This window comes from Coenobita brevimanus, chromosome 27 (genome assembly GCF_032717465.1).
Source record: "Coenobita brevimanus isolate Jiangsu-jjx chromosome 27, ASM3271746v2, whole genome shotgun sequence".
Taxonomy (NCBI): domain Eukaryota; kingdom Metazoa; phylum Arthropoda; class Malacostraca; order Decapoda; family Coenobitidae; genus Coenobita; species Coenobita brevimanus.
In genome coordinates, this window is record NC_136980.1 from 14,188,996 (window position 1) to 14,200,821 (window position 11,826).

Consider the following 11,826-nt stretch of genomic DNA (forward strand, 5'->3'; position numbering starts at 1 on the left):
TCACAAGCCATGAAAGAGTTCTGTGAAAATATTAAACTTTTTGCACCAAAATTGCACAGACGGAAAACTTATCATCCTGAAGGAGAAAGACTTTGTTATGCAAAACTATGAACAAGAAAAAATTTTGGAAAAAAAAAAAGTTATGTAGTTGAGTGTGTTGTGACTGTCCGCTGCAGAATGTAAGTGCAGCTGGAGTGGCGACAGCACTGCTGTCACATGACCAATTAGTAATCACACATACACATCTGACGCCATAAAGTTGGCCGCTACTGTTTGAGGTGTGTGTGTGTGTGTGTGTGTGTGTGTGTGTGTGTGTGTGTGTGTGTGTGTTGGTATAGGTGCGGGCTGGCAAGTAGGGATTCGCGGGAGCTGACTGGTGGAAATGAGTGGTGGTGGTTGAGAGGTGCTCGATGTACGGCTGGCATGTGTGAAAGTCAGCAAATTCTGACATGGTCAAAGGACAGTAAACCCTTGACTCTCTCCTACGTGATCTAATACCATCAAGGTGGCTTGTACTGTGTGACTTCAGCGTGTCATCTCTGCCCAGTGGACGATATACCAGAAGGAACGAATATACGAGACGCCCACAGTGTGAATTTCCTATGTCCGTATATTATAGCGAACAAATACAAGCGCACAAGATGGGGGAGCCTCAAGATCCTTCAGTTGATGCTCTTGGTGTGGTGTGAGATGGTATGGTGTGGTGTGGGAGCATGATTTTGCGTAGTGTGGGATGGCTTTGCTACAGCTGCTACAGTCTACTGGAGTGAAACACCTTAAGTCTAAAAATCGATAATAACATACAGCCAGACCGAGCCGCTCATGGATATACTCCAGCACATAAATATGAATTTTTAAGCAGAATTGCGTTTGTCATTATGATAGCTCCATTTCAAACAAAAAAGGAAATTCTGTTATCAGTTACATCAAGAAAATGAGGCACAGTGAAATGCATATGCAAACGGGTTTGGATTTTGGAATATTGGAGTATGAATTCATTAACCATTGTTTAAGCTCAACTCTAGTGTGTCTATATATCTATATATATATATATATATATATATCTCTATATATATATATATATATATATATATATATATATATATATATATATATATATATATATATATATATATATATGTATATATATATATATATATATATATGAAGGTGGGTTTGCCAGTTAGGTAGTCTCGTACCTTCGAGACGTGTCTGGTACCGTAAGTTTCGGTACAGATTGTCACGTTAAGAGTTGCCAATTTGCCACTGGTGTTTGTAAGCGTAATGATTATTTTCGTAAGATAACAATTTTTTTTTATGTTCTTTTTCTCTTTATAATGTTTTATTTAAGTGATTGCTTGTTAGAAATTATGTAATTTTAAGTTCGTATGGTAAATGATTTAGAGTGTTATGCATAATGTGGAGACAACTCTAGCATGTTTTGATGTCTCCTAGTTGTGGTAACTGTTGTTACCGAAGGGGCACAAATACAAAGACCAGCACGTCCGAGAATGTTTGAGGAGAAGTAGGTCTTTCTAGAACAATGCAAGCTTATATAAGATGGAGTAGAGATTATTACAAGTTGTAGTCGGGTGGTTCAGGTGTTTGAGTGAAGATCAGTGAATCAAATCGTCGGTTTGTCTTAGTGTCAATTGCAAAGAATGCTGTTAGTGAAGTTTAGGAGAGAAATTGCTCTACAGCTCGTCAATTAAATATTCTGTCAGTGAAGATTGTATATTACAAAAGTTGATGCTGTGAAAACAGTGGCAAACAGTGACGTGTTACTGAAGTTTCTATATCAATGGAACTTGAGAAAAGAGTGAAGTGTATTAAGTGTAATTACTATCAGTGAAGTTTATTTTCAGTACTTGTGTAATAACTGTAGTGTTAGCAAGCATTAAGTGTACTAACTGTGAAGTGTTGTTAAACATTAAGTGTAACTCGCAATGTTCTTAAAAGTGTGAATGTATGGGTCACAGTGAACATTGTGAGAACAGTGAATAGGCTTCATCAAGTACTGGAAATATTTGGAGAAATAAAGACAATGAACTTTAAGAAGCCAGTGTTTATTTTCGCCTCAAGCTGATCTTGTGTACTTGCACACCTAAAGGCTGACCATAGGAAGGACTCAACAACTCACTGGGCCAACGTCCCTCCTGTACCTTTGTACTACTGCTGTTGGAGCCTGTGGCAGTGTGGGGACTGGGACGTACATATTATATATATATATATATATATATATATATATATACTATATATATATATATATATATATATATATATATATATATATATATATATGTTAAAACCATCCACTCAAGTAGTGTGGTGCCTGCTCTCCGAATTGTCTCCCTGTCCCTCTGCTCCTGGCCTTTCCTTCTTTCATGCATCTTCTATCTTTCTTTCCTTAATTCTTTTCCTCCCCGTCCTTCCTGCCCTACAGGTGACTTTGCCTCCCTCCTCTCTTCTATGTCTTTCCTTCATTCCGCCTCTTCCTTCTGCCCTGGGTGACTCACACTGAGTGGCTCACAAGCCAAATGGTTTCCTGTGCCACTGCAGGAAGCCATTTTCCACACATAAGGAGTGGTAACCATATAACCAACTAATTTTGGCGCCTGGAATGGTTTGGTGGGCAATTATTGTGCTCAATCGGATTGAGCCTGGTAGTATAAGTTTATATGTCCAAAAGAGTGGTCTCGGGTTTCATTTGCTCCACAATCACGCCACTCAAGAGGATGAGTGAGTTGGTCGCACCTCATCATCTAACCGTGTGGACCAACTGCACTATTTGGAAATCTTCTCACGCTGCTCATGGGAAATCGTCAATGGACTGGATGAGTGGATATATATATATATATATATATATATATATATCATATATATATATATATATATATATATATATATATATATATATATAGATAGATAGATAGATAGATAGATAATCCTAATATATATAATCCTAATATGTTGGGATTAAAATATATCCTCCCATAATGGATTGACTTAGTTCGTCAAAAAAAATCAGGTGTTTCAACCTTATGAAGTCGCGGAGTATGCGCATCAGTGCCTGACTTCCATCTAGATGTCTGGGGTTCGATTCCCGGTCAGGATCGTAAGAAAACATTTGTACATTTTGCGTGTAATGTGTATTGTCTCTCAAGCGTTAAAGAACATTTCGAGGTTGACATCAAAATTGTCTGGGATAGACTGAAGCTGCTGTCATTTGCCGGTTGCATTGCCGAGTTTGTGGGGCTGAACAATAATACCTATATGCCTTCGAATGTGCTGACTGACGTGGGCTGTATCCTCCCATAATGGATTTACCTGGTTCGTCAAAAAATTCAGGTGGTACTGCTTTTATCACGGCGTGGTGGAGTAGCATCAGTGACTGACTTTTATCTAGAGGTCTGGAGTTCGATTCACGGTCAGGACACACGGGAGTAATGTGTGTTTCTCCAATATATATATATATATATATATATATATATATATATATATATATATATATATATATATATATATATATATATACTATATATATATATATATATATATATATATATATATATATATATATATATATATATATATATATATATATATAAGGGTGGCCATAAGGATTATTTACCTCTTTACCTTGCCGCTCTGTGTCTAAGAGGTTCTAATTCTGTTTGGAGGGAGAAATAGGTCATTTTGAACATATGATTTAACTTGATTTTTTATTTATTTGATGTACACTATATTTAATTGAATGATAACTAGTCTAGTATTTTTTTATGTTTGTCTTCGAGTTGAAATATATCCGTAAATTGCTGAAGTGATCATTTCACAGCCAAACCTCGCCCTGCAACAGCTTATTGTTTTATGTGCTGTGAAATCGTACCGTATCGTGTACTTGATTAGTGTCAGGTGTTGCCTGTTACACCACAAGTCTAAAGTAATGGAGCAACTGTTTTCCAGGTACGCCCTCTGAAAATCCGTGATCTTGCGTTTGACCTTTCTAGGTCGCTCAAGGTCAAAGGTCATGGTGCCAAATATAAGTCTATATGAGACTTCCACTTTCCTGACAATAATAAATATCTACATTCAACGAGTTTCGAGTTATAGCCAGTTGAATATCCGTGACCTTAAGTTTGACCTTTCAAGGCCACTTGCTGTCAAAGGCCATGGTAACAATTAAAAACCTTTATAGTACTTCCTATAAGTTGATAATAGAACTTAAATATCTATCTTCAACCAGTTTCGAGTTGTAGCCCCCTGAATATCCGTGACCTTGTGTTTGACCTTTCAAGGTCACTCTAGGTCAAAGATATTGGTGCCAAATGAAAACTCATATTACGAGTTCCATTATGTTCATAAAAGTAAATAGTTCTATCTTCAACCGGTTTCGAGGTATAGCCCTCTGGAAATCCGTGACCTTGATTCTGACCTTTCATGGTAGCTCGATTACCTCCAAAATTTAATCACTTTCTTCTGGGACCAATGCCCATATATCCTGAAAGTTTCATGTAATTTCATTTGGCCGTTTTTCCGTGAAGTTGCTTTAAGCAAACAAACAAACAAAAGCAATATTAGCCGACCAAAAATACCTCAAAAATAATACCGGACTGACTGTCGGACGGGAGTAATAGAAATAAAAAAATATGGTGGAGTAACTTTTATTGTATATATATATATATATATATATATATATATATATATATATATATATATATATATATATATATATATATATATATATATATATATATATATATATTGTTACGGAACAGAGAGATAATGAACAACTTCAAGTGAGAATACTAAAAATCACTACATGTCCCGCAAATTTCCAGGTTCAGGAAAGCAAGAGTTAGGTTGAAATTACAGATTAAAGTTTAATGCTCAAACTAACAACTAAACATTCCAGGACTTCATAAGGATAATGTAATGGCAATAAACAGGTTAAATATAATGGTTAACTGCAATAGCCTTTATTGTAATTAACGAAATTAAGCAGAATTGTAAATTTATCCGAAAGTCAGCCCTGATAAAATGAGAAAACGGATAATGCTAACAGTTAAATGCAAGATACATATTATTACAGATACAAAATATTATTAATAATGGCTGACATCAAAAATCCTCCATGAATCTACAAAACCTTACCAAGGCCTACGAATTAACTTTATGCTATACAAGTACAAGAACAAAATGTAATAATCACTTATATCTCAAATTACACAGCAGCTAGATGGTTGGAGATCCTTCCTGAGCACTCTACAAAAATAATAACAACTGTACAGGGGAGGACAGAGATGTGAACAAAATGAGAGTAAAAAAGATCTAGTGGCAATTAATGCAGAGACTGAGCTCATTATATAGGGGCCAGCCAGAGCTTGATACAACTTGTAAGAAGGACGCGGAAAATGACCATAGGGGACAAAAGAGTTGACACCTCCTTGAACAACAGAAATAACGACTTACTCTACTATAAAGGGGGGAGGAGAAGGGGAGTGAGGGGTAGAACATGGAGAGCTTGGTCACTACTGGAAGCCACAGGAGCGAATCGTGATCAAACATTGCAGCATACTGTGAATAAAACCCACACTTTGTAGACGAAGAATATAATTGTACTGCAAACAGTTTCAGTGGACACTGCCACCATCTTCAGTGGTCAAAGAGATAGTGAGAGGGGAATGACATGTATTGACTATACAGGGTTCGTTTTTATGCGTGTGTGTGTGTATGGAAGGGGGGTAAGGTGAGGTGGGGTGGGGATAAGAATTGGGTATAAGCGGGGATAAACCCTGTGGGGAGGTACATTACCGGGCAGGTCAGGTGTAATTCCTATCCTGACCCTACCTGTGTCTTGCCCAGCAGGAAGGGACATTTCCACTAGGGACCTCATTATTGGATCTAGTTTGTAAACATACCTTCACTAAGGTTGAAATTCTCGTATTTCTCTGGATACACATGGTTTCAATAATCTTTCGTTTCCGAAAGTCAAGGACTTCTATACAATAGATGGCTACCCTTGCAGTCAGTGCAATTCTGTGGTTGCAGCTTCACAAAACATGGTTAAATATTGCATTATTTAAATTACATATGTATAGCATACTACGTATTCCTCACCTTACCCCCCCTTTCCACACACACACAACCCATAAAAGGCTACACCATAAAAGGAACCCTTGTAGTCAATATGTCATTCCCTCTCACTATCTTGACCACTGAAGACCGGGTGGTGGCAGTGATCCACCAAACTGTTTTAATAATTATATTCTTCGTCCTACAAGTGTGGGTTTTGGAACATTCACCATGCTTTGATTATCCGCATAAGAGTGATTCATCCAGCCAATGCAGCATACTGTACCCATATTAGAGAATTATACAAGGATGGTGAAATGGTGAATCAGGCATGTAACAATATATATATATATATATATATATATATATATATATATATATATATATATTGTTACATAGCCTATGATTTATCATCCTTTATGTATATTTTATAACGCTTCAGTATGCTGCATGTTTGATCACGAGCGTGTTCTGCCTCAGTCCCCCCTCTTCTGCCGTTATAGTAGAGTAAGTCGTCCTTTCTGTTATTCAGTGCTGTGGATTGTCGGCCGTTTGTCCCCATCGCTTCATTTGCGCGTCATTATTCCCCCAGGGTGTCGCAAGTTCTTGCTAGCCCCTATATAATGAGCTCAGTCTGCTGCATCATTGCCACTTAGATCTGCTCCTCATTTTGTTCACATCTCTGTCCTCCCCTGTACAGATATTATTATGTGTGAGGTGCTCAAGAAAGTCTCCAACCATCTAGCAGCTGTGTGTAATTTGAGTATAACTGTTATTGCATTTTTTTCTTTTGTACTGTATAGCATAAGTTTAATTTGTAGGCCTGAGTGAAGTTTTTGTAATTCATGTAGGGTTCTTTGTATGGTCAGTCATTTTGGATAATAGTTTGTATCTGTAATTATTTATCTGGCATTCACTGAGTATTATCTGGTATCTCATTTTATCAGGAGCTAACTTTAGATATAGAATTTACTCTTGCTAATTTCGTGTTAACTAGAGGCTATTGTAGTGTATATATTTAACTCTGTTTATTTGCCATAATACATTATCCTTATGAGTCCTGAATGTTTTGTTGTTAGTTTGAGCGATAAACTTTAACTTGTACATTTTACCCTAACTCTTTTGTTTTGAACCTTGAGACTATTTACGGGACAGTAGTGATCTCTTCGTCAGCCTCTCACTTAAAGTGTACATTATCTTTCTCTGTTCCGTAAACATAAATTTTAAGAACGACCTCATATCAGGATATTCAGGATATTATCATAAGGATGTTGTTTGGATATTTTGTGACTGTGATATATTCATGATGGCTACTATTTCTACCACTAGATGAAGCCAAAGATTTTTTGTCAAATGTGCAAACAGTGTGTGATATAGAAAACAGAAACAAAGAATGAACTTAAGCTTGTTGCTTCAACAATTGGGAATTGCAGTTCACTCTCAATCATTCTAAGGATCAAATTGTTGGCATGATTAATAAAAGCTTGTTTAATGTAACTCCTCCAAATGAGCAAACGCAGATTGAATTAGCTAAGTTACAGCTAGCTCTGCAGGAGGCTCCTTCCGTGCTAAAGAAGCTGAATTTCAGGCAAATGCTAGCAGGCAGAGTCTCAGGCTCGTATTCAGGAGGCTGAATTTCAAGCACGTGCTAAGGGAGGCTTTGAGTCTCAGGCTAAGGAGGCGGGAATCTCAGGTTCGGATTCAGGAGGCACAGATACAGGTACAAAGTTGAACTTGCCAGGATTCAGAGCAGACCATGAGTATCGCATGAAACAAGGTGGAACTGGATCATTCTAGCTCTGAAATGATTTTGATGTGGCTAAAAATGTTAAACTTGTCCCTCCTTTTAATGAATCTGATTTAACAAACTATTTTCAGTTGTTTGAGAGGGTAGCTACAGGTTTTAATTGGCCTAAGGAGTATTGGCCAGTACTCCAACTCAAACTGTTCTCACCGAGAGTAAAGCTCAAGTAACTTATGCATCTTTGCCTCAGGATCAGTCCTGATAATTATGATGTAGTTAAGAGCTTGATTCTTAAGGCCTATGAGCTTGTTCCTGGAAAGCCTATAGAGTAAAATTTAGGACAACTTACAAGCAAGATAAGCAATCCCATGTTGAGTATGCAAAAATCAAAGAAGATTTGTTAGAGCAGTGGTAAAATTCCTAAGAATGTGGATTCTGATTTTGGTAAATTTAAGCAGATGATTTTGCTGGAGGGATTTCAAAAGGTGTATTAGTAAAGATGTAAGCCTATATCTTGATGAGAAAAGAATAGATAATTTGTCTGATGCTGCAGTTTTAGCTGATGAGCATGTTCTAACTCACAAGAGATATTCTAGAGAAAAAAGGGAAAGTTGAGAGTAAGTACCGTTGCCCTCTACTCAGAGTACATGGGTAACAGGAAGAGAGAATAAGGATGATGTTTCTCAGGAAGTAAATACCAGCTTCACCTCTAGATTTCAGAAAGAAGTAAATGTACTTATTGTAGTAAGCTTGGTCATACTACGGAGAGATGTTTCAGGCAGACAACGTGATGTGAACAAAAAGGAGTCTTTAAATATTCAGTCAATTGGTCTAGTGTCCACTCTTGAGAGTTCCCAGAATTCTTTAACTGAGTTAACTGAACCTGCTTTGAGGGGTAACTTAAATTCTCATGATGGAGTTCCTCTTTTGAGCAGTAACGTGGGTGACACTCTCAAGAGTTCATATGTGCTAATTTCCTGTCTGATGGTTTTGTCAGTCCTCTGGACTAAGTAAGCTGACAGGAAATCAGTTCAAATATATCAAAAATGATACCACAGGTGCTTGCCAATCCCTTATGCTGACCAGATGTTCTAGGCTCTAATGTTAATTCCTCTGATGAAACTGTAATCTTACAAGGTGTAGGGAATAATTACTTCTCTGTTCCTCTGTGCAGAGTGAATTTGAGAGTCTGGTTTTGTTAATGGTTCTGTTATGGTTGGGTTGGTTGGAGACACTCCCAATGTCAGGTGTAACTTTCTTACTTGGAAATGATATTGGTGGAAGTCAAGTGTGTCCACAGCTCCTCAGTTGTCTAGTGAAGCCAGTGGCTGCGGCCCAGGATTGTGATGTCCCTGAGGTGTTCCCTGCATGCTGTCACTAGGGCTAAGTCTAAAGTTAACTGGTGATTTAGAGGATAATGATGATGATGATGTTATCCTAGCTGACACTTTTCTTTGCTAATTTGGACCACTCACCAGATGAGGCAGTACCCCGTAGTGTTGATAATTTGTCTCGTCCAGAGTTGGTTGAGTTGCAGGTTGCTGACCCTGAGTTGAAAGGTCTAGCTAACTCTGCTTTGACAGTAGAAAAAGAAGAGTCAGCCGGTGCTTCTACTTGTTATTATGTAAAGTCAGGAGTACTTATGAGGAAGTGGAGACCCCCAACAGCATCAGCCGACTGTGAATGGGAGGTTGTACATCAAGTTGTCATCCCTCGTGTTTGTAGGCAGGATATCATTCGAGTGGCTCATGATTCCAGTTTGGCAGGACACGCTTGGAGTGAGAGAGAGACTGTAAGCACGCTTTTGTTTGAAACACTTCTACTGGCCAGGAAGCTCTTCATCTTCAGGGATGTTTCCTGGTATTGTAAGTCTTGTCACACCTGTCAAGTTGTGGGAAAGTGTAATCAGACCGAAAAGGTTGCACCTCTAGTTCCCATTCCCTCCTTTTTGAGGCGCCTTTCACCCGTGTGTTGGTGGATATTGTGGGCCCTCTTCCTGGAGACTTCTTCAGGATTTTCTTATGTGTTGACCATGATTGATATGGCTACTCGTTATCCCTGAAGCCATTCCACTTAGAAACATCTCAGCAAAGAACGTGGTTAAGGAAATGCTAGGGTTCTTCACAAAGTTTGGTCTGCCCAAGGAGGTACAGTCCGACCTGGGAAGTAATTTCATGTCAAACGTTTTTCAAGCAGTCTCTGAAAGAGTTGGGCATCCACCCAGATCACGTCTTCAGCTTACCATCCCCAGACCCAAGGAGCGTTGGAGAGATATATTCAAACACTCAAATCGATGCTCAAGAAATACTGTTTGGAAACATCAGAAAGACTGGGATAAAGGTCTTCCATTCACAGATTGTGTTTGCTGCAAAAGAATCTCCAAATGAATCACTGGGCTTCTCACCTTTTGAACTACTGTTTGGGCATGAAGTAAGAGGACCCCTTAAGTTACTCAAGGAAAACTGGCTGTCGGAGGAAGATGACGTCAACCTGTTGGAGTATGCTGATGAATTTCAAAAGAACGGCTTGTCCACTGCTTTACAGCTGGCGTAGAGAGAATTTAGGAGCTGTTCAGGAGAAGATGAAGACTTGGTATGATAAGAAGTCCAGGTTACGCCACTTTCAGCCAGGAGATCAGGTTTTGATTCTGCTACCAGTTCATGGGCAACCTCTTCAGAAGAAGCCCAAGTTTAGTGGCCCTTATTTCGTGGAGAAGAAACTCAAGTGATGTCAGCTATGTCATCGCCACACCAGATCGTAGAAAGAGCAAGCAGCTGCTGTCACATCAAGCATGCTGAAGTTATTTCACAAGGCGGGACGAAAATAATCCAGTCTGCACTGTAGCTGTTCCACCCGAGTCTGCAAGTGGAAGCTCTCCCATGCAGTATGAGCCTGAGTGATAGTTTGGGGAAGAATCCTGATATCATGAATGATCTCCAGACTAAGCTTTCTCATCTACCTCCTAAGGAAAGGCAGGAGTTTTCAATGGCATGTACTGCAGGAGTACCCATAGTGTTCACGTGCTACTCCAGGAAGAACCACTGTGTTGATGCATGATGTCGATGATGTAGACGCAAAAACAATTAAATTGCCTCCCTACCGTGTGAACCCAGTGAAAGTTCCTCTCATCCAGAAGGAGACTTGGCCCTACCTGTTTTCCAGACCACAAGATGATTGAGCCCTGTCAGAGCGAGTGGAGTTCTCTCTCTGTCACTCTAGTCCCTAAGCCAGGTGTGGGTCACAGAGGCTTTGCATCTGACTACAGACGTGTTAATCAGATAACCAAACAACAGACACTTACCCTCTCCCTCGTGTGGAAGATTGCATAGACAAGATCGGAAAGGCTAGGTACATAAGTAAGTTTGATTTGTTAAAGGGATACTCTGCAAGTACCCCAGGACTGAACGTGCTAGGGAGATCTCATATTTGTAACATTAGGAAAGACCTGGATGGTCTGTAATGCCATGTACAGATTGTTTTATGTAATAAGAAATTTCCTTTGTAAATTTCTTTTTTCTTTGTGGGGAGGTGTTACATAGCCTATGATTTTATTAACCTTTGTGTACTCTTTAACGCTCTGGGGTATGCTGCATGTTTGATCACATGAGCGTGTTCTGCCTTGTCCCTCCTTCTACCGTTATAGTAGAGTAAGTCGTCCTTTCTGTTATTCAGTGCGGGATTGTCGACCGTTTGTCCCCATCGCTTCATTTGCGCGTCATTATTACAAGTTGTATCAAGCTCTGCTAGCCCCTATATAATGAGCTCAGTCTCTGCATCATGGCCACTTAGATCTGCTCCTCATTTTGTTCACATCTCTGTCCTCCCCTGTACAGATATTATTATTGTGAGTGCTCAAGAAGTCTCCAACCATCTAGCAGCTGTGTGTAATTTGAGTATAACTGTTATTGCATTTTTTCTTGTACTGTATAGCATAAGTTTAATTTGTAGGCCTAGTGAAGTTTTTGTAATTCATGTAGGGTTCTTTGTGTCAGTCATTTTTGATAATAGTT

The 11,826-nt window shown here is 38.9% G+C and overlaps 1 protein-coding gene across 1 annotated transcript in view; it reads left to right on the plus strand.

Moving 5' to 3' along the window:
• Nucleotides 1-641: 641 nt before the first annotated feature.
• The window catches only part of LOC145394457 ((3R)-3-hydroxyacyl-CoA dehydrogenase-like), an 82,186-nt gene continuing 71,001 nt past the window's right edge, over nucleotides 642-11,826 (plus strand). The window contains exon 1 of the mRNA XM_080268316.1: nucleotides 642-678. Coding sequence (XP_080124442.1) covers nucleotides 642-678 — 37 coding nt within the window. The remainder of the gene's footprint in view (nucleotides 679-11,826) is intronic.